This window comes from Kwoniella botswanensis, chromosome 1 (genome assembly GCF_036426115.1).
Source record: "Kwoniella botswanensis chromosome 1, complete sequence".
Lineage (NCBI taxonomy): Eukaryota > Fungi > Basidiomycota > Tremellomycetes > Tremellales > Cryptococcaceae > Kwoniella > Kwoniella botswanensis.
Window position 1 is genome coordinate 18,163,743 of NC_088599.1, and position 21,220 is coordinate 18,184,962.

At 46.7% G+C, this 21,220-nt stretch overlaps 10 protein-coding genes across 10 annotated transcripts; 4 read left to right on the forward strand and 6 right to left on the reverse strand.

Annotated features, from left to right (window-relative positions):
• Positions 1–799: 799 nt before the first annotated feature.
• L199_006859 (uncharacterized protein) lies at positions 800–2,417 on the forward strand (the record flags this gene model as incomplete). Its single annotated transcript, XM_064892556.1, has 11 exons — positions 800–907; positions 967–1,130; positions 1,204–1,229; positions 1,309–1,343; positions 1,407–1,443; positions 1,509–1,572; positions 1,652–1,707; positions 1,769–1,831; positions 1,893–1,961; positions 2,022–2,062; positions 2,142–2,417. The coding sequence occupies 11 exons, from the start codon at positions 800–802 to the stop codon at positions 2,415–2,417; spliced, it is 939 nt and encodes a 312-aa protein (XP_064748628.1).
• Positions 2,418–2,699: 282 nt separating this feature from the next.
• On the reverse strand, positions 2,700–4,450 carry L199_006860 (uncharacterized protein; the record flags this gene model as incomplete). Its single annotated transcript, XM_064892557.1, has 8 exons — positions 2,700–2,813; positions 2,909–3,033; positions 3,163–3,348; positions 3,429–3,552; positions 3,693–3,734; positions 3,789–3,977; positions 4,105–4,236; positions 4,304–4,450. 8 exons carry the CDS (start codon positions 4,448–4,450, stop codon positions 2,700–2,702), a joined length of 1,059 nt encoding a protein of 352 aa, XP_064748629.1.
• Positions 4,451–4,656: 206 nt separating this feature from the next.
• On the forward strand, positions 4,657–6,220 carry L199_006861 (uncharacterized protein; the record flags this gene model as incomplete). Its single annotated transcript, XM_064892558.1, has 5 exons — positions 4,657–4,702; positions 4,758–5,044; positions 5,107–5,331; positions 5,482–5,550; positions 5,612–6,220. 5 exons carry the CDS (start codon positions 4,657–4,659, stop codon positions 6,218–6,220), a joined length of 1,236 nt encoding a protein of 411 aa, XP_064748630.1.
• A 230-nt stretch (positions 6,221–6,450) lies between these two features.
• Positions 6,451–8,345, reverse strand: L199_006862 (uncharacterized protein; the record flags this gene model as incomplete). The annotated part of the gene is made up of 4 exons (XM_064892559.1): positions 6,451–6,831; positions 6,924–7,085; positions 7,165–8,090; positions 8,189–8,345. The coding sequence occupies 4 exons, from the start codon at positions 8,343–8,345 to the stop codon at positions 6,451–6,453; spliced, it is 1,626 nt and encodes a 541-aa protein (XP_064748631.1).
• Positions 8,346–9,423: 1,078 nt separating this feature from the next.
• On the forward strand, positions 9,424–11,414 carry L199_006863 (uncharacterized protein; the record flags this gene model as incomplete). Its single annotated transcript, XM_064892560.1, has 7 exons — positions 9,424–9,663; positions 9,725–9,786; positions 9,856–10,293; positions 10,352–10,622; positions 10,692–10,832; positions 10,914–10,974; positions 11,032–11,414. The coding sequence occupies 7 exons, from the start codon at positions 9,424–9,426 to the stop codon at positions 11,412–11,414; spliced, it is 1,596 nt and encodes a 531-aa protein (XP_064748632.1).
• A 421-nt stretch (positions 11,415–11,835) lies between these two features.
• Positions 11,836–12,529, reverse strand: L199_006864 (uncharacterized protein; the record flags this gene model as incomplete). The annotated part of the gene is made up of 4 exons (XM_064892561.1): positions 11,836–12,013; positions 12,102–12,123; positions 12,181–12,288; positions 12,379–12,529. The coding sequence occupies 4 exons, from the start codon at positions 12,527–12,529 to the stop codon at positions 11,836–11,838; spliced, it is 459 nt and encodes a 152-aa protein (XP_064748633.1).
• Positions 12,530–12,870: 341 nt separating this feature from the next.
• L199_006865 (uncharacterized protein) lies at positions 12,871–13,894 on the reverse strand (the record flags this gene model as incomplete). Its single annotated transcript, XM_064892562.1, has 6 exons — positions 12,871–13,002; positions 13,069–13,113; positions 13,171–13,187; positions 13,262–13,432; positions 13,517–13,685; positions 13,862–13,894. 6 exons carry the CDS (start codon positions 13,892–13,894, stop codon positions 12,871–12,873), a joined length of 567 nt encoding a protein of 188 aa, XP_064748634.1.
• Positions 13,895–14,576: 682 nt separating this feature from the next.
• On the forward strand, positions 14,577–17,318 carry L199_006866 (uncharacterized protein; the record flags this gene model as incomplete). Its single annotated transcript, XM_064892563.1, has 14 exons — positions 14,577–14,941; positions 15,011–15,046; positions 15,110–15,334; positions 15,394–15,551; positions 15,605–15,695; positions 15,763–15,797; positions 15,850–15,941; positions 15,991–16,122; positions 16,190–16,210; positions 16,275–16,446; positions 16,520–16,595; positions 16,652–16,689; positions 16,750–16,840; positions 16,904–17,318. The coding sequence occupies 14 exons, from the start codon at positions 14,577–14,579 to the stop codon at positions 17,316–17,318; spliced, it is 1,947 nt and encodes a 648-aa protein (XP_064748635.1).
• Positions 17,319–17,698: 380 nt separating this feature from the next.
• On the reverse strand, positions 17,699–19,411 carry L199_006867 (uncharacterized protein; the record flags this gene model as incomplete). The annotated part of the gene is made up of 7 exons (XM_064892564.1): positions 17,699–17,905; positions 18,005–18,097; positions 18,183–18,376; positions 18,564–18,662; positions 18,721–18,809; positions 18,981–19,276; positions 19,361–19,411. The coding sequence occupies 7 exons, from the start codon at positions 19,409–19,411 to the stop codon at positions 17,699–17,701; spliced, it is 1,029 nt and encodes a 342-aa protein (XP_064748636.1).
• Positions 19,412–19,953: 542 nt separating this feature from the next.
• L199_006868 (uncharacterized protein) lies at positions 19,954–21,209 on the reverse strand (the record flags this gene model as incomplete). Its single annotated transcript, XM_064892565.1, has 5 exons — positions 19,954–20,077; positions 20,137–20,220; positions 20,315–20,506; positions 20,639–20,859; positions 20,952–21,209. The coding sequence occupies 5 exons, from the start codon at positions 21,207–21,209 to the stop codon at positions 19,954–19,956; spliced, it is 879 nt and encodes a 292-aa protein (XP_064748637.1).
• Positions 21,210–21,220: the final 11 nt, after the last annotated feature.

Below are 21,220 nucleotides of genomic sequence, written 5' to 3' on the forward strand. Positions count from 1 at the left end.
AGTAACAGGATCAAGAATTGAAAAAGCTCAAGGTGGATTCCACTATTTATTCATTGCCCCACCTCATATCGTCTTTCCCAATCAGATGACTGTGCGATCTCACTCTTATCATTTCGCTTCCCCGCGTTCCCTCCTCTCTGGTCCCTCATGCCAGCTGACCGATAACCAAAACAAAGCACAACCCGGCATGGTGACACCCGAAATCCCGAAAGGCGTTCTCGTAGCCAATCATATGGTATCTCGTCCGCAGCATAAGCGTCGGCTAAAAAAAAAAGAGTTGAATTAAGCGCGTCTCCGTGGGGTGTGGGGGTAGCCGACGCAGATCAGCCGAGCAAGTACTGCAAGTTAAGCCAAGTGTGGGAGCAGACCGAAACGACGGGATTGAATCCGACCCGAAATGAGTCCCAAGAATATCCACCTTGGGTGCTTGTATCTCTGTTATCGTTCCACCGCATGTATCACTGATAAACATCTCAATGCGAGACAGCAGAGACGGCAATCCCGCCCAGTCCTCCTCTGTCTTTCCACATCAACTTATCTCCAGATTGACCAAATCCACTCCTCCAAGCTTCGGACAAGAGACGGCTCTACCGAAAGCAGAAGATTAGAATCAGCCTTCTGGTGTCCACGCGTGAGCTTCATACTTAAACAGATACGGTCGACAGATAAGCATCATTCGAGTGGTCCGTTATCAAATCAGATCAAATCGAAAGGAGGAGGACAATCCCCTTTTTAGAATTAGGTTTATCGTGTTGCTTGCTTCAATTGTGACAGTGATTGTGACTCCTCGATTGTGAAAATGGTTCAGCCTGTCAAGCCTAGCGTTCAAACCATCCCAGCTTCATCACCTATCCAGGAGATCTTGGAGATCTTACATCGAGATGGTGTGATCGTCTTGTCGGACTATGTGAGTGGGGTTCACATCATAACGCATGTCACTGACACTCGTTGGGGTGGTGGTCATAGGCAACGGAAGAAGAGATCGATGCTCTTAATGCAAAAGCTGCACCTCACTTTGACAAGGCCGCAAGAGAGTTTAAGCCCGATGACAAGTTCAAGGGTTTCCGGGCTTCGAATACGACTGTCTTTTACGATTTGATAGGTGCAGTTCCGGAGGATACCTCCAAATTGTAGGTGGAACGATAAGCCATCTTGAGGACCGAATCATACTGGTTCCTGACTGACTATGTGCTGTATATGTAGGTTGCAGAGGAAAGTCTGGCATCAAGGTATGTTCTCATTCGACACGAAGCGTGATGGAGCGGATTGCGGAGTTATGAACTGATCATTCTGATTGTGGGTTGGTAGTTATGGAAGAGTTCTTGTCACCCGAAACATGGGAGGTCAGTATATGAAACCATATGATAAGCGGGTCGGTCGATCAGGTTGGCTGATGATGTTTGCAGTGGTACGGCGAGAAGAAAGAGGTTAGGAAGGGTAGCTGTAAGCTGGTTATGCCCACATTGTGGTCCAACCCATTACTGATGTATCATTTGTCATTCTGGTAGACTGGTTACATACCTCGATCGCATACAAGGTGGGACCAGGAGCAGGTAATCAAGTTTTACACAGGTAAGTCAGCTGAGACGCCTCGCTCAAGGCTCCTCAAACTTGCGGATCGAGGTTAATCATGGTTGTTGTGGCTCAATAGAGATTCCAACTCCTCTATGGTCCAGCGAACAGGTCCTGAGACACCAGCCACCATGGGTGAGTTCATATCATTTGATTCAAGAGAGAAGCTGCTGAAAATGAAGTTCTGGGGATACAGTATCAACATTCGTTGCTGGTGTGGATGTAACAGCTCAGAACGGAGGCACCCATGTTATTCCAGGTAAGGCACATCAACATTCAGTATAAAGTGAATTCTGGAAGACTGATGGATTTCTTGGTAGGATCACATCTCTGGCCTCAGGACAGGGCTCCTAAGCAGGAGGACTGCTGTATCGTCGAGATGAAGAAAGGTAAGTCATCGTCACTTTTGTGTACTGAGATCATGAAGCTGATCTGGATGACAACATCAGGGTCATTGGGTATCTGGCTCGGAAACATCTTCCACGGCGCTGTAAGTCTACCAATCCTCCTAAAGTAGGAGGTGATTTTAGATACCTTACCAATCGAAATGACCAACTATGAATATCTAGGGCTCTAACACCTGTTCACCCACTGACCCTAACGCTTTCCGAATCATCTACGGTCTATTTGCGACCAGCGACAATTTCCGACAAGGTGAAAATACCGTGTTAGCTTGTAAACCAGAGGAATACATGAAAATGACACCTGATGTTCTCAGAGTGTTGGGTTTCTATAAAGGTTCTTCCGGGACAGGTGCACTCGGCGGTAAAGATCCGATCAAAACCTGGAAACCACTTGAAGGCTATAACGGTGGCGAATGGATTTACCAAGAGAAGAAACAGTGAGCGCTGCGACGTGTGTTTCTGGCGACTAGAGGATCGGTTGTACGGCGTTTATAGTGTTAGTAAGAATCAGAGATGATGACATGGTTCTGATACACGGATGTCATGTCAGTTATTCACCAGAAAACTATCCGTCGGTTTTAAGATGAGTATGGAATGGTGCAAAATATGAAGATGCATCATCATGACAAAGCGTGTATGGTCCTATCTGATAATCTATCTCGATCCTCCGTTGACCTGATGACCGACAGATGGACTGACCGAATGTGACGTGAATGATCCTAATCATTTGGTCTTGGGTGTATCGTAAATTCCTCGAGCTTCGTAATCATCCAAAACCGCCTGTCTACCATTTCTAACATCTCTATCGGCGGTCATTCGCCAGATGGGGATTCCGTACTGTTCGCGGAATCCCAATCAAATCAGCTTACACAGTTCGTTGATGAGATTCATCAACTGGATGGCGGATGTTAAAAATGTCGAAGAAGACTTACAGAGCTAATGATGAGGTAAAAGAGATCCGCAAAGAAGTTGTTCCCCGGAACACCACCGTCGGATCGCAATCGTGCGAAATCAGCTACGATGTTATCTGTTATCGAGTAGTAGCCTTTCCTCAGACCTAAGCGACAAGATTTCAACGTCAGCTATGTTTGACAATGTAAAAGGCCGTGACATGGTAATGGTGCAGAATGCACTCCCAGCCTATCGTGCTATAGTATCAACAAAAGGCATGTTCACTCTCACTCACCTCGCTCTAGTGCCTTGGCAGACTCGGCAGGCTGAATAGCAGTGTCGTTCTCCTCAATCTTGAACGTGATAGCAGGTTTTTCAGCATTCTCAGCATCATATCCTGGACCCGCTATACCGCACGGCATGAAGATGTGAATATTGATACCGTGTATCAGCATTTCCGAGCGAAGAGAGTCGGACAAGCCTGCACGAAGAGGTATACGACGAATATCTCAGCACTGACAGCCGGCAGTTAGATTGTACTAGCAGTACGTGGACACTCACCCCTTAAAGCGTATTTCCCAGGTGAATAATTGGTGTATCCTGCAAACGATGTGTATCCCAGGAATGAAGACACAAACACTATCCTACCCGTTCGACGTTGTCGGATCATCGTTTTGACGGCGGCCTGGTGTGATGGGAGGATCATACAAAGTCAATTTACCCGGTACTTAAAGGGTTAGTTGAACAGATACCGTTGAGAGTATTAAAAAGGATCAAGAAAGTCAAGAGATACTTGAGTCATGCATGTAGATGATGAGCACTCACTTGAGCAGTATAAGCGGATACCCAGAAGACACCATCAAAACCCTATTGACACGTATCAGCGGATGATACGGGACACCGATATAATCTAGAACGTACAGCTTTGAATTCCTCCAACGAACTGTCCATCATATATTTGGGTCTAGAGAAACCCGCACACAGGTACAGATAATCTGGACATTTCCCGTCGAATGGTTCGGATGCTTTTATCAAAGCTTCTTGAGATGATTTGGCATCTGTCAAGTCGGCTGAGATGAATTGAATGATCTGATGAGGTTGAGCGATGGCCTGGTAAACGATAGGATCAGCATGATGACTTCGAAAAGCAAGACGATCAACATCTTCCCATGGACATTGAGATAGTGTGACGTTTTTGTAGCAATTAAGCACATCGTGAACAGTCAATCCAACTCACCTTCAGGTCAGCCAATGTCTTCTCGCCCTTGACCACATCTCTCGCTACCACCGTAACATGAGCACCTTGTCTGACCAAGCTCTCGGCCAGAGCTTTACCTAGACCTTGAGTGCCTCCAGTGACATAGCAGTGCTATGGGCAATCAGCCGTAGTAGGAAAGTTCAGCTTCCCCGTGCTTGCCATGATTGTTTACACATACCTGTCCTTTTGGCTGATAATCTGACCTAGTGAACCAACCCATTCCAAACACGATATAACCTGATAAAACGGCCAAGATTGAGTGTATCAAGAATGAATGAGCGTGATATATATCTGTGAGTGCAGATACGCGCTGAGCAGTACTCATGGTATTAGTTGTTTGTGCATGAGAAAGAAAGAGAGTGAGAGGGATGGATGTTATTTGTGTGTATAGTGAGTGCAGTTTCAGTGTTTGTTGCGGTAATTCGGTCATCTCATCTAATTTTGCGATTTCAACATTCGGATCCATTTCACTCTGTTTCATCATGTCATCTTCTCACCTCCTTCTCAGCAACATCGATACATATCCACACCATGACCAGTGCGTACATGACCCCTGTACGAGCATGTCCCCGTGCTCGTGCTTACCCGCATCGAATGTCCGGTTTGAGAGTAGCTGACCCAGAGGAAAACAGCTCCAACGGATTCATCCACTCCTTCCGAAATCACTGCTGACCCTCAAGCAGGTCCATCAATCTTGACACCTATGTCATCTCCCCTTCTCGATAGTACCACCAAATCGACCAAGGTCAAGACTAAAAAGGTGAAGATACCTAAGCCCCAACCACCTAAACCCGAGCCCAAGCCAAAACCGAAACCTGTACCGGTGGGGCCGTTCGATAGACCAGCTGAGGAAGAGGAGAAGAATGTTCATGAAGTATATGAAGCTATCGCAGGTCATTTCTCACAGACTAGGCATAAAGTGAGTGAATGCATGACCATATCTCTGTCTCAACAGCTGATTTCATTCCTCCCTACTGCCAGCCATGGCCGTTCATCCAGAAATTCCTACACTCTCTCCCACCCAATTCAATCGGATTAGACTCTGGAGCAGGTAACGGGAAGTACCTGCCTTCTTCCCGAGATGCTAGATTAGAGATGATCGCTTTAGATAGAAGCTCGGGTCTGTTGGAGATCGCGAGGAATGAGAATGGTGGAGAATGTGTTAGAGCAGATCTCGGATTCAACGGTTGGAGAAGAGGGGTATTTGTGAGTTGATCTGGTTCATATCCCGTACAACCCAATATAACATTTCAAGAAGCAATCGCCCAGCGAAGACCCGGATCCATTGTATCGTATGACTTGAATCTATCTTCACGATCACATCAGTTGACGTACCCATGTGTTTCGTACACATAGGATTTTGCCATCTCCATAGCTGCTATACATCATCTATCAACTCCTGAAAGGCGACGACATGCTGTCAAGGTGAGTCTCCTTTTCCGTACACCGACCTCATATAACGAGCAACTTATCATTTCTCCTACAGTCTCTCATACGTCCACTCAAACTATCTTCCCAAGCTTCGTACTCAAAATTCATGATCTACGTATGGGCATACGAGCAAGGGACACTATCAAAAAGGAAGATGGGCACTCTGACTAACTCTTCACCGGGATCTACACCTATTCCCAGTACTTCCCATCCCGGTCTGACAACCGAGCCGGCACCGAAGAGCACAGAAATTGAAGCGAAAGATCCAGTAACAGAGGTGGAAGAGAAAATTCAGGATCTGCTGGTACCTTGGGTATATTCTAAACCACCTCCAGCACCTGGACCTAAGTTGCCTTCCTCCGAAGACCCAAAAGACGATGACCTCAAGGCATCCCAAACCGAAGAAAAAGCAGAAGCTAAAGTCTATCATCGTTACTACCACTTGTTCGTTCAAGGAGAACTACGGGAAATAGTCATACAATCAGCTGAAGAAGATGGATTTATAGTGCTGTCAGACGGAACTGGTCAGGATGAACTGGATAGACAATTGAAGGATATAGAAGCAGGGAAGGATCAAAATAAGAAGAAATGGTTGAGAGTCAGAGGAGTAGGATGGGAAGCTGATAATTGGTGGATCGAAGGCGAAATCGGATTAGTAGGATAGGGTAGCGTGTAGAAACTCTCAGAGACAGCCGGGATGAGGGGAGAATCGAGGAATCAAGGAGGACGGATTGCATGTAAGAACTAGCATAGCATATAAAACCTATCTCACACCACTTTGACCATAGCATTCGCATCACATATTCGACCGAAACCATAAATGCATCTATATATCTACGACATATAACATGTCTGACTGTCTACAATACCAATCAAAGTCCAAAGTCCAAAGTCCTAAGCTCTGAATACCTTTTCTGCGTTTCTTAATTGAGGCCATCTCCAATCCTTCCTCCATTGCGTTACCCCATTCTTATCCAATGTCAGCATTTCTTCATCATCTTTCTGCTGGAAGTCCGAGCCATCACCTCCTAAAGCTTTATTAACCTCATCCCAAAGAGCTTTGTTGAATTGCAAGGCCGCCAGGGTCTCTTGGGGAGTCATCATGCTCAATCTTAACTGGTGAACCGCCAAGTCTGTACCATGCGAAGCTTTACCGTTGGTACCGTATGCTACAGGTACAGATTCAATGGCGTAACGGACAACAGGGAACGAGTGTCTGGCCAAGTCGGTTTGGAGCATCCGGACGGGTAAGTGCACTTGACCATCCGCAAGGATCTGTACAAGTGATCCATATCAGTGAATATGTCTGACTTGGGGTGCTTACGAGGAGCGACGGATCGATGTGGAAGGATGTGTGTCACACTCACTCGTCCTAACAATGTGTTGATCTCTTCAACAGATGCATCATCGGACAATTCACCGTAGGAAGCCAAGAATCGTTCACTCTGCTCGTAAGGATAATATCTTGCAATATTCGGTACCAAGTCTGCCTTGGTCTTTGACAAATGAACACCCTTGTAGAAGAAGTCCTAAACATGGCAATCGATCATCCGATCAGTCATAACTCAAATACTGATAGAAATAACGGATTGATTTCAATGAACCCACCTCGTCCCTCACATCACCAGCGATGATACACCTCACTCCAGCTTCTCTCAATCCTTTTGCCAATCCACCATTATGTTGGAACTCCACTTGATCCGCTCTCACCCATCCATCATCGCCAACAACTCCTCTGAAGGTACATAGCTCGCCCATGTTCTGCACCGCTTTGATCAATTTGTCCGTGGGGAACTCGTTCGTATCTCTCAGTCTTCCCAGTACATCGGGTGTGGCTGGGTCAATACCAATAGCTTTACATAACGCCGCAAATTGGATGTTTCGCGTAGCAGGAGTAACGGGGCTGGCGAGGATAGCGTTGGATTGTAGATGAGCAGTGACGAAAGGTGCTTTGGCAGGCGCTAGTCTTGCAGCTTGATGAATCAATTGATGTACCACATGACCACCGCCGCTCAATCCACTGAGATGAATTTGAGAAGGATCACCACCGAACCACTCGATATTGTCTCTAACCCATTCTAAACCCAACCAACAATCCTTAAAACCAAAATTACCTGATACTTTCGGTGTATCGCACCCCAAAAATCCCAATACGGATACTCTGTGTCCTAACAAGACTCGGATCTCGTTGTAGTGCTCCGCAGGGAAGAATTGCTGGTTGTAATGGTGTCCCGAGGTAGAACCGTATTGTAGGAACCCACCGTGGATGAACACCTTGACTGGTAAGAGGGGGGTTCCGTCCGGACGAGGTGAGAGAGGATAATCGGATGGAATGTATATATCGGCAAAGAAAGGATTCTCAGAGGGTGAACCGAGACCCAGTCGATCACGTATAGCATTGGTCTGGGAGTATGTTCGTTCAGGTTGAGCACAGTACTTGGAGTCGTAGATGAAAGGTGTGGAAGGGTATCTGTAAGTCGATGGAAGGGGTTGCGGATCAGTCCAACGAGGAACATCGATTCCGTAGGGTACGTCTAATGACAGAGTATTAGCAAAATTGACAATTCTCTTTGTTTCAATCCTGCTCTTTTACTGTTCTCCAGGTAAAACATGATGCAGAGGTGGTACTCACTCAGAAACACCTGACACCCGTTCTTGGTCCTTCCTCCTTCTACTTTCCCAAATCTGGTTTCCGTCGAGACCCGTTCAGAGGTAGGCAAAGCCAGTTGATCACCCGTCATATCATCGTGGGCGATGGTTGTAGCTGGAGGTAAGTCGGCTGAGGGCATATTGCTGAGTGCTGTTGCTGATTAGGAAAGGTGAATGAGATGGGCGAGTAATCTTGAACTGGAGATGATGACACCTGGCAAGAAGTAGCTTCCTCAACAGTGATATTGTGAGGAAGGTCCTTCAGCCTTATAGCTTGATAACCAGACTTTGATGTCCCCACAATCAACGTTGCGCTTCTTTTCGTTGAGCAGGCGGTCCAGTGAGATATCACTCGTTCTGTGATAATTGTTTCAACAACAGGATCGTCCCGGATTCGCAGATGTCCGACCCTTGCCCCCTCGTCTCTCGCCCGTTTGAACCGTCCCCTCATTCGTCAAGCATCGGCTCAGCGAATTCCAAAGATAGCCCAATACACCGACCTAATGGAGCAGCTTGTTAGCTCAAAGACTGAAAAGACACCGAGAGTGAGTATATATCATCGGTTGATTAGGAGCTCTTTCAATCTAAACAAATGAAGTGGTCGAGCTAGTCGAGCCAGAACACCGATTCATTGACCGAGTCACAATTCAATCTCCAAAGGGGGAATAGCGGAGGAACACGAGCGAATCGTTCGAAACATGAGTCGGGTAATTCCCAAATTGATAGTACTCGTGGCTTCGTAACTCGCCTCGCTTCTCCTCAGGCCCTACCCCAGAGGAACAACGTAACAGCCTGAACCTGAATGGGATCGATATGTATCCTGAATTGAATGTGAGTGTCAAGTCCATCGTAGAATCACCCTATCACCGTTCAGATTCAGATCTACGACCATCATCCGTTTGACATTCTCATCCACCCCTCAAATCTGGATCGTACCGAGAAAGATCAACGTAGTGAGGAGAGATAAGGTCTCACTCACTCACTCGATGTGTGAGACTATCCGGACATGGAAAAGATAACGGATTATCTGTCCATAAATGAATAAATAGAAGATCCCCACCAACCTAGATATCTCATCTTTCCTTCCTTCCGTTCGTCCATCTATCCATTCATCCATTCCATCTCGCATCCTAACTCTTCCCGGTTCGGATCGCTCTTCCGACCTTTACTCATTCCGATTTGGACATCTCTGTAATACATCGATACGAACACACGACCATGTCACATAACATAGAAGAGAAGCCCGATATCGTATCGGCCAGCGCTGTCGAGCAACCGGTGACTGAGCTCGAAGATGGTCTGGCACGTGAGAAGGTGCAGGGACTCGAGAGAGTCGAGTCGGCCAGATCGAACGTCATGGAAGATCTGGCGAAAGGTGAAAGTGTCTCGTATGATGATCTACCTATCATCGAAGTCTCAGAGGAGGAGAACAAGAAGGTGTTGAGGAAGTTGGATCTGGTAAGTTGATTTGGCTAAATAGGCTCTTGGATGCATCCGCTAACGCCAACGTCGCTTGTAGCTACTTTTACCCCTCACCATGGTCGCTTACACACTACAATATATCGATCGAAGTGCTATGAGGTGAGTCGGTTCTGGGCATGGACCCGTTGTGTTCAGATGACTTATTTTCTCGCACATTCTGCTTCCCAGTTACGCTGCTGTCTTCACCTTCCGTAAAGATCTCAAACTCACTCCCGATCAATACTCATGGCTCGGGTCTTTGTTCTTCTTTGGATATCTGTTTTTCGAATTCCCTGGTTCTTACCTCCTCCAACGACTTCCACTCAGTAAGACGATGGGAACGTCTATCCTGATCTGGGGTGGATTATTGATGTGCATGGCCGCACCCACTCATTTCGCTCCGGCGGCAGTGATCAGGACATTGCTCGGATGTTCGGAGGCTCTCGTCACCCCAGGTTTCGTTTTGCTCGTCTCAAGATTCTACAAGAGAGAGGAACAGCCATTGAGAGTGGGGTTGTGGTATTGCTGTAATGGTGCGGGAAGTTTCATTGGTGCTCTGGTCTCTTACGGAATGGGACATGTGCACGTCGGATCAGTAAGACCATGGGCTTGGATCTTCATTGTCAAGTGAGTGATACTCGATGTCCGTATTAGGCAATCATGCTAACATTTGTCCTCTTTCCAGCGGTGGTATTACTGTTCTTTTCTCCTTCGTCTTCCTCTGGCTTTGCCCCGAAAACCCTCAGACCTGTCGATTCCTTACCGCTCACGAGAAACGAATCGCTCTTGAACGAGTAAGAGGAAATAAAGCCTCTTTGGGAAGTAAAGAGATCAAATGGTACCAAGTCAAAGAAGCTTTATGCCCATGGATCGATCCTCAAGGCTGGGTATATTTCATCATCGTCTTCACCATCGCTGTACCCAATGGCGGTATTGGAAACTTCTTGCATCTCATTGTGAGTGTCCTTTTTCTTCCGATTGCAATGCACTTATTCGATACTGATGTCAATCGATAATCCTCTCAGCTACAATCGTACGGTTACACCGCTTTCCAGACTATACTTATCGGTTTACCACAAGCTGCCATGCAAGTCATTTTCCCTCTCAGTGGAGCATACATCGCTAGAAAAGTACCTCAAGCGAGATTATACGTACTTATGGCATACGTGAGTCTTCAGGAACCTCAAATCTCCCGTCACGGAGGTTGTTTGACCTGAATGCTGACATGGATTTTAATTCTTCTGTAGATGATCCCTTCTTTGGTCGGTGTGATCATTCAATACAAGACCAGGAACAGTGGTGCTTTGTGTGGGTACCAACTACATGTCCCTTCATGGCGACCGCTGATGTATAATGTGATCATAGTGTTCGGCTATTACATCCTTGGTTCCTATGTCGCCTCTTTAGGTATCTGCTTCGCTGCTCCAGGAGCCAATGTCGCAGGGTACACCAAAAGAGTTGTAGTCGGAGCGATGATTTTCATCGCCTACGCTACGGGAAACATCGTTGGACCTCATTTCTTCATCTCGACTGAGACTCCCGCGTACCGAAGCGGAATGTTCGCCTGTATCATCTGTTTCACCATCACCGTCCCAATGGCTTTCCTTCTCAGGTTATACTATATGAGGGAGAATAGGAGAAGAGATAGATTGGCCGAGGAAAGAGGTGAAGGAGCGTACGATGAATCAAGAGGCGATTTCAGTGATAAGACCGACCTGGAGAATTTGAGTTTCAGATATGCCTTGTAAAAGGGATTTTAGCTGTACGAGGAGTCGTAGAGGAGACGGGGACAGACAGTAAAACGATTGGTTGTTGGTAGGAAATAGACTCAATTTATCAATTTGGATCTTATAGAAAATCTTGTCGTTAAACATTATCATTCAGGTATATTTTATTTCTCAGTCGTTGTAAACGGAAAACCAAAAGTGTGTGCGCATATTTGGCGATTATAGATATGAGGAGGAAAAGGGGTGATCTCGATTGTTTACAGCGGATGATAACGGATCGCAGGCATACTAGTTGATGTAACGATTGCAACATGGTATATTCTCGATTTGCGAAAGAGCAGTATAGTCGATACATTAAAGTAGTTCGGTAAAGATACAGATGGTATGGCAGGCAGCGCTCACCTATTCCTCCTTCCCTCTTTGCTCCTCTAGATGCCGAGATCTAGGCCTTGTAATTCTCCCTGGTCCATCCCACAATCTTCTTCAACTCGTCCCACTGTCTCTGCCTCAATTCCGTATCATCACCTTTATTCTTTCGGACGGCTTCACACGAGTCCACGAATGATTTGGCGTCGGAAGTGGAAGGGATCAAGGGGTGGGATCGGACGTTGGACCACCAGCTGAAAGGTGAAATCAGGTCGGAAGTCAGCCGCAGTCCTTGAGAAGAGATGAAAGCATAGGTCAGAGTGGTAAGAGATTGGGACTAACTATTTCGAATTCCAATAATCACCTGCGAAGGGAATTGTAAGCTTTTATATCGGGATCGCGGGATAACCAGTGGACTCACCCTCCCTCCGATGTAGTGTCGCATGCAACATGTTGGCGGTTGGATCGCCCTCGTTGTCCTGCGCTATGAGATGGCAGTGATGTATATCGTCATTCGCTAGATGTAGAGCTGTTACGACATGATCAATCAATCTCATGAACACCCCTCAAACATCCCTTCCAAGCAGTGTCATGATAATGACAGGTATCAGTTACTCACCTGCGATCACATACATATGCTCTTTCAGTCCAGCTATGCTCTTTGTCAACTCGGGTGCATACACTTTGGTACCGGGTTCCAGTGGTGGAGGAGTAGATCGGGAGAACAAGTGGGAGACGATCTCATCGGTGGTCTTCGGTGGGTTGGGCATGGTGCTTGTGACTTGTCGATAGAGCGATAGCTGAGATATATATGCAGAGCTACGGATCAGGGGGCGATGAACCTGTCTAATGATCATGAAGCAAGAGGGAAGTTGAGATCAATACTGGAATGAAAAGCAATCACAAAGTCGATACACGGGTATGATATCATCCAATCTCGACATTGCAACTCCACTTTCGATCAATCGAGATGAGCCAATCACCAGGTGGATATCTCACTTCACATCTCATCTTTCGGGCTACACACATCGAATTGCACGCTCAATTGTATGCATACGGACAGATCAACTATCTCGAGGCAATGTATACACTACCCAATCACTATTTCCAATCACCACTCCCACCCCGAGTCAAAATCATACTCCGGAGACTGATCGCCAGCGCGAGGGTATGTAGGCCATTCATCCCGTGGTGTGTTCTCAATCCTGGTAAAGTTGTCGGAGCTGGTATAGCCATGCTCCCACTGATCACCAGAGGCACAATCAGTCATCCGCTTCCGTCTCGTAAAAGTACCGTGAGGAAGACTCACAACTTCATCAGAATAATAAGCGAATCTCTCTCGGTTCTCCAAAGGCTAATGATCCACGAATCGTCCACCGTGAATCAGGCTTTCCTGATTAAGCCAAGCTACATACTGTCTACCTAGGGCTTTTTATCCGAATTGTATCAGACTAGCCAGCTGGAGCTGAAAGGATCTTCAAGGGAGAAACAGCTCAACTCACTCTCCTCTGCAATAGTACCGAATACAACCTTTGCCGGGGCCTGCCAGTGGTTATCATTGAAATACTGTTTCCACAATCTTTCTTTGTTCGGTAACCGAGCAGTTCCTTTCCATACCTTGGCAAAAGCAAGGGACTGATATCGACCGAAGGTCCATGGTCTAACATTGGCAACTATCATCGAGTGGATTCAGCATAACTCAATAGCATATGCTTGGTTTTCATGATCGCGAGCTCAGGATCCGAGTGCATACTTACAAGCCAAGGTGGGATCCGGAATATAATGGCCTGTCCAAGCCAGGGAATGAAGGTCATGCGCATCAGTGAGGATTGGGGAATTATCCTTGTCGGGCGTAGCTTTTCCGCCAATGGAGTAGAAGTCCTGTAGGAATGGTAACGATCGGCGGAAACCGGTTGCAAGGATGATCTATCGACGAATGTAATTCAGCAAGTGATTTGGCTTTGCGAAAGGGGTATGGCATTCGACTAGGACGCACTTCATCGATCACTGGGTGAGTTTATGCTCCTGTCTACCCGCTTGTTTTTTCTAGCTAGGTAAGTACATCGTGTTACTGAACGAGTTTTCCTTCCAGTCCGAACCACCCAGTAACTGGCAAAAAGGGTATCTTCATTCATGGGTTTTCTCAACGTATTGTCGGCTGGAAGAAGGAAGAGAGCGATTATCTCTTGGGTTTCTTGAACGACCTGATTGTAAAGAGCGTCGATCTTCAAGTCAGAGTCAGTTATGAGGAAGACACAGTAGTGGTATGGGACAACCGGACCCTGTCGCACAGCGCTATCCACGTGAGTGAACACTGTCTACTATGGTGTGAGTAAGATTGCTGACTATCGAATCAATTGCTGTAACAGGACTGGGAAGGTAAGCCACCATAGATCTATAGGTACAGTCCGAGAATTGACTCAAAGTTGTAGGATCGGAACGTCGCCACATGATCCGAGTGGCTGCCCACGGCGATACCCCCGAAGTAAGATTGGTAGGTTTCCAAGGCCTGGGTGCGTGACTACTGATCAGAATGGACATATAGACTCTAAGATGATACAGGACGGGTTGAATGTTAATATATGCTATGCATGGTACCCTCTGCAATCGTTGACTTACTACTTCGTTTGGACCCTTTGCGTGAAGTGATTTGAGTGATGATGTAGCCACCAAAGTGCCACGTGGATGACATCAAGTTCCTTTCCCTTTGTACCTCGAGAGTAATCCCATTCATCATTCATCATCCATCTGTATCATCGTATCGTATTCTCATCATTGCATCACCAACGCATACATCTCCCCGAAGGTAGCGGAATCATGTCCAAATTCGACCATCATCTACCTGGTGATCCACTGCCAGAGGAGGATTACGAGCTACAACCTGCTTCGCAATCATCCGACCCTCTGTTACCATCCTACGATGAGCACAAACCTCATTTCCCCTCCCCTCACCAGAGACTGGTCATGAACCGTCGTCAGTCTGGTCTCAAGAAGATCCTCACCTGCACATGTCTCTCTTTGATCATAGCACTGCCCTCTTTAGCTCTGATAGGGTGTTATTTCGGCAGGGATGGGTTAGATAGGGTTAGATCCTGGGAACAGCTACCCCCGGATGTGAAGGATTGGTTGGATGAGGTATTACCTGCGAATGCTAAAGTGGATCACAGTGCTTTCCCTACAGAGTAAGTCATATATACAAGCCAACAAGGTTGATACACAGCTGCTCAGCTAACCTATGTAACGTGTCTCAGTATCGGCTATGCTGGACCTACGCCAACTGGATCAGAGTGAGTTTCTCCACCTCGACGACCAGACTTATCCATGAGCTGACCATTGATCATTAATATAAGAGCTGCACTCCTGGTGACCGCACCTGCACTCCCTGCATACACCAATATCAACCCTCTCCTTGCTCCCACCGCCAAGGTCAAGGATAACTTCAACATCGTTCAACATTGGGGTAATCTCTGTCCGTACTATTCGGTATCCAGTCATGGTCTGCCCGAAACCAGTAGCTTAGTCCCGGAACAGTGTGAGATCGAACAGCTTCATTGGCTTCAGAGGCATGGAGCCAGGTATGTTTGGTTCTGCATCGTATTACCAATCGTGACTGACTCTGGCGATACTCACATAGGTATCCAACCTCATATCCGGAAGGACCATCTGCGTTCGCTTCTCGCATCACCACCGCTAGATCCAACTGGCGTGCAAAGGGGGCTCTCAAGTTCTTGAATGATTGGAGTTATCTGCTGGGCTCAGAGGTACTCACCCCATTCGGTCGGTCTCAGCTATGTGAGTTTGGTCTCTTCCGTCCAGCGAAATTTCATGCTGACTTCCGTTTGTAGTCAACCTTGGTGTATCCGCTAGAATCAAATATGGTCACTTATTGAACAAGATGAAAGGGAGACTGCCCGTGTTTAGGACCGAGAGTCAAGAGTAAGCCTATTCTTCTACTTCAATCGATACCTCAGTCGACTGATTATCTTGTGTACCTATTTCAAAGTCGTATGCTCAAATCGGCGCAGAATTTCGCTGCCGGTAGGTTGTCCAGAATTTCATGTTCACCTACATAGCTTACTTGTCCTTTCAGGCTTCTTTGGAATACCCGCCGATGATCAGTACAACCTGGAAGTAACCATTGAAGCTCCTGGATTCAACAATACTATGGCTCCTTGGAATACCGTGAGTGGGTCGACAACTTGGGATGAGCAGGGTGACTGAGAGTATCCAGTGTCGTGCCCTCGGAGGTGACTTCAAGACTAAGCTTGCCGAATGGGATGCTGTATTCTTGAAGGATGCTCAGAGAAGGCTACAAGACATGATAGAGGGGTATGAGATCACTATCAAGGATGCCAAGGATATGGTGAGCCCAACTATCTGCAACGCTCGCTCGTCATATCTGACGCTGACCCGCTCAAACATTGGGTCAGATGGAGACATGTGCATATGAGGTGAGACTATCTAACAGATCGAATACTCTGGATTGGAGCTGAACCTCTTCTATCTGATCTTTAGACTGTCGCCCTAGGCTACTCTTCTTTCTGCGACCTATTCACCCAAAAAGAATGGAAAGGGTTTGAATACAGGAATGATCTATATTGGTGGTACTCTTCGTCTTTCGGATATGCTCCTGCCAGAGCGCAAGGTGTAGGATGGGTACAAGAATTGGTCTCGAGGCTTACCAAGAGTGAGTCTGTTTGTCGAGCATAATATATCTCCCTGGCGGCCCGCTCACCGATGTCACATCAACCCGTCCTCAGCTCGAATAACTGAATTCAACTCCACCCTCAACTCCACATTCCATAACGATGTCCAGTTTCCTTTGAATGACCCTATGTGAGTACATGCTGTTCTATATTGCGAAACCGTGACTGATATCCCATTGCCATTAGTTATGTTGACTTTTGCCATGATACCCAATTTGCCCTCTGTGAGTGACCTCTGCATTGTATTGCTTTGAGTAGTCCGGCATCGTTAACTCTCTGCACAGTATTGCCAACGATGAACCTTACCACATTCGCCGAGACCGGTGAATTGCCCACCGACCATATACCCAAGCACCGATCCTTCATCGCATCCAAGTGGGTGGCGATTTGCGTTCTGTCTGATCTGCTCAGCTGATGATCACATCGTTCTCTTTCCAGAATCATGCCATTTGCTACCAACCTCCAGATCCAAGTACTCACCTGTTCCGGCACCAAGAAAGTCCGGTTGATCCTCAATGACGCGGTGGTCCCTCTGACAGGTATCAAAGAGTGTCCGGAAGACGATGATGGGTTATGTCCGCTCGACGATTTCGTAGCATCAATGCGGGAATTGATCGGTGGTATCGATTTCGACAAGGAATGTAGATACGATAAGGGTCAAGATCAGACCACAAGCGATGAAAAGGTATCCGAGGTCGGCGAGATCAACCAGGACACCGCGGACGTCGTTCTACCTGAGAAAGGAGAAGAGGCCGTGCAAGAGAAGATGAAAGGGGAGGATGAAGAGGATAAGAAGAAGGATGAAGGTGATGATGATAGCGATAGTGATTCGGATAGTGATGATTATGATTAAGAGGGAGATTTACTTCAGGATTTAGGCCATTCATGTGATTATCCCTTATAGATTCGGTTTGTATTCTACAATCCACTTTCTTCATCTTCTGCACCTTTCAGAGACGACATTATATAGTCATATCGATTGATACCCGAAGCCATTGGACATGGACTCTGAATTGGCCGTTGTAAATATGCATACGATACATTATTTACTTTTCTGAAGAGTGTACATGCTTACAAGTTTTAACCCATTGGGTACGATCATTCGTTAGAGATGTTGATGGTTATTTAGAGCCTGACCAGACTATCTTATTCACAGCTTCTCCCATTACGTCTACATCTATTTTACCTCGTAAAGGTCTGTCCTGCTGATTCATTCCATGGTGTTGACCATCCTTATTCCTCCTGTCGCTTCAATGCTAAAGCTCGGAATGCCCATACCAAGTTCTCGTAGACGACAAATGTCGTACATGTTCCAGGTAATATACGCAGGGCATTGGTGCCCAGACCTTTATAGAATGCCAATAGGCCTTCGAACTTGTAAATCGATGAGATGACAGACGGGATGGTCAATCGAGGAAGGGTAGGTGATGGGGTCGAGTTCTGTATTATATAACAACCTTTAGTATGACTTCGCGCATCATCACGATAACATACTGAAGAGGACAACGCAACATCAATCAGAGACGAGAGATTGCTCACCTGTATCCTAGCTCGTATCACCTGGTAAGGATATGTTAGAGCTATGGCCACAAGTTTCGATGAACCTGATGCTAATATATATTCTGTATTTGACTGAATGGTAATATACATCAGCTTGGACATACGGTGGTGAAAGTTGTGACTGATCTGATTTTCATCAATAGATCATGTAGCTCACCAGCTTCTCATCCTCCGTCCTCCATTCCCTTCCTTCTTTGGCGAACCTCTTCTTCTTTAAATCAGCTCTCCGCCTCTTGATTTCTTCGTAGGTAGCAAACTGGATCGAGCCGTTGGATACCCCTACCAAAGCCAACAAAGAACCTTTGTATAACCCACGAAGCCCCTCTGTCTTATATATCGAAGTGAGGCCGTCTGTGGAGGGAGAATTTTGGGTGTACGAAGCAGTAGTGTGGGGATGTATTGAGAAAGGCGTTGAAGAAGATAAAAGGCAACGTAGGCGGTGGATATATATGAGCAGGGCGAGAAGAGTAATAGCAATGATTTTGAGCACTGGTGAGCGCTTCTGCGGTGTTATGATGAGTTTTTGATTATGACTCACCCCATAAACCTCGATAAGCAGCTGCATCATGCTTGGCCGTTCCAAATACCCTCGTCTTCACCACCCATATCGGATTCGTCATCATGGCGGTTACAGCACCTTTCGGAGATGAATTCAGACAATATCTCCTGAATTGATGAGGATGAATGACACTCACTCGCTTCTGCAGCTGCCAGCAGATGCTGACCACTGGTCGTTCGATAGTTCGGATCTCCACCTTGCATCTGTTTTTTGATCATGTTGTAGCTGTGAATGAGTACAACTTGTCAACATACGTCTCCCGTAATATCCAGAGGAAGCTGACAGCTGTGAGGGTCCTCAGGTGAGAAGACCATACACATCTCTCCAGCGTATGCGACCAGAACATCTCCTTAGAAAGCACAGGCGGACGTTGATCACATGGGCGGTTGTACTCACAACAAGAAATACAACCCCCAACTACCTGCTCCTCCCACCAGGTTCGGTCCTAAGCCCCTATACAGACCTTTCCATCCATCTACCTGCACGGCATCCTTCAACGCTGTATACACACCTGTTCCAAATCTAGGTTTCCGCAGATGATGAGGCAACGTTGATTTCGAATTGTAAGAAGGGATGGATGGGTGAGGGGTAGATGAGTTATCGGCCAGCTGAAATCGTACTTTGACCAGATCCAGTGGATGCATCACCAAGGTAGCTACTGTACCTGCACCGAAGCCTGCGACAGCATGATCCTGTATGATGCGAGGTGACAAGTCAGCAAGGGGAGGTCGTGGTACCCAGATAGACCAGTTCTGAGCAGGACCGTCATAACCTACAACCGATATATCACCAAACAGACTGGGGGAAGCTGAAGGGGACGCCGCCATAGCAGGACCAGACTATGATTGATCTGGCTAGAGTGGCGTGTTCACGGAAAGCACAAGGGTCGATATGTCCTGATTGTTGGACTTGGGGATGACGAAGGATGTTATCCGATGAGACCAAGTTGAAGGATTGAGTCTGCGTATTCTCTCTTCGATGTAAACGGCGGGTGCTTTGGTGATCTGCTGTTTGCTGTTGCTATCGCTGCTGCCTTGGGGTTTGTGCTGCTGGTCAGATGGGCAAGTGTATATGATGTATGTATATGATATATCACAGATGGTACATGGCGGATGTTGAAGATACAAGATGAGATTGAACGGGGAACGGATGATCCAACTTTTTCCAAAAATCAAAAACAATTTCAACTATTGGCACCATAGTATAAATTTTCCAATTCATCATCTATTTCTACCTCTACCTCTAGTCTCTCATCGCACCAGCGACTCTCCTCCAGTGAGCATGCATACGGCAGGTTCAGCGATCAAAGACGGTTCTATTGGTATGCTTGATGCATATATCATACCTAGGGAATTTGTGATGAAAACCCTTACTTCTCCTCCTCAATCTTGTTGATCAAAGTGCCCACTCCATGAGATACGCATACCCTAAACTCATCCCCTTGTTTGAGAGTCACTCTAGGGCTAGCTGTCCATCCAACACCGGCGGGTGTACTATTTGGTAAGGGGTGAATCAGCGGGCATTTGTGATGGTCAACTACCATCCCACTCACCCTGTAAGAATGATGGTTCCAGGTTGAAGGGTTGTACCTTGTGATAAGAAAGAGATGATCTTGGGTATCGGAAAGATCAGGTCGCTGAATAGGAACGGTGAATGCTGATCAGCTCAAGCCCAGGAGAGAGATCGCAAGGTCACACATAAAACCAAACTAAAGACCAATCGTCACTCACTCCAGTCTACTTTCCTGCACAATCTTTCCATTCAGTTCACCTTCAACTTTGACATCTGCCAGGCTCTTAATATGATCCTTGTGTACTATAGCGGGTCCAATGGGACAAGCACCATCGAAAGATTTGGAAAAAGACCATTGCGACGTTCTGAATTGAGCTTCCCGAGAGGAGAGATCGTTGGCAGCGGTTATGCTAGATTGAGGACCCACACGTATTCAGCCCAGGTTGGTTGAGTGGTGAAAGTCGGAGGTTTACATTTTTCACACAGAATGATACATTGGGACAGAGGGTGCATCGAGAAGGGGAAAGAAAATTCAAACTCACCCTAGTAGATAGTCCAGCGCTTCTTCCTCGCTGATGTTTTTCGCTTGTTTCCCAATCACTATCGCCACTTCGGCTTCATAATCCGCCGCATCATCTGGGACATACGCTTTAGGTATGGTACTTGGTGCAGGGAAGGGGTCACCAAGAGCCGTGGAGGGTTTCATGAAGAGAGTGGGAGTCGTGGGGATTGGTTGATTCACTTCTTTGGCGTGATTCACATACTAAGAACAGTATTAGTTCACGAATCTTGTGGGTATTACTGGGGGGAAATATATTTGTCTTATGATGCAGATGCAGCGACAAGGATACTCACGTTCAACCCGATACATCTGATGGTACCCACTTCCTCCCGACCTAATGGACTCAACAGCCTGCTGACTAGCTCCCTCTTACCGGTTTTCTCACCAGGACTGAGGACAGAATGACCGGAATACACCTCGACCTCGATGGGCTCCGACTCGTAAGATGCTAGACCGACATCCAAACCAGCATCTACCGGTTCACCTATCAGAGGAGTGGATGACGATGTTGATTTGGGAATGAACCGAATCAAACGTGAAAACGATGCCATTGTCCTTCTTG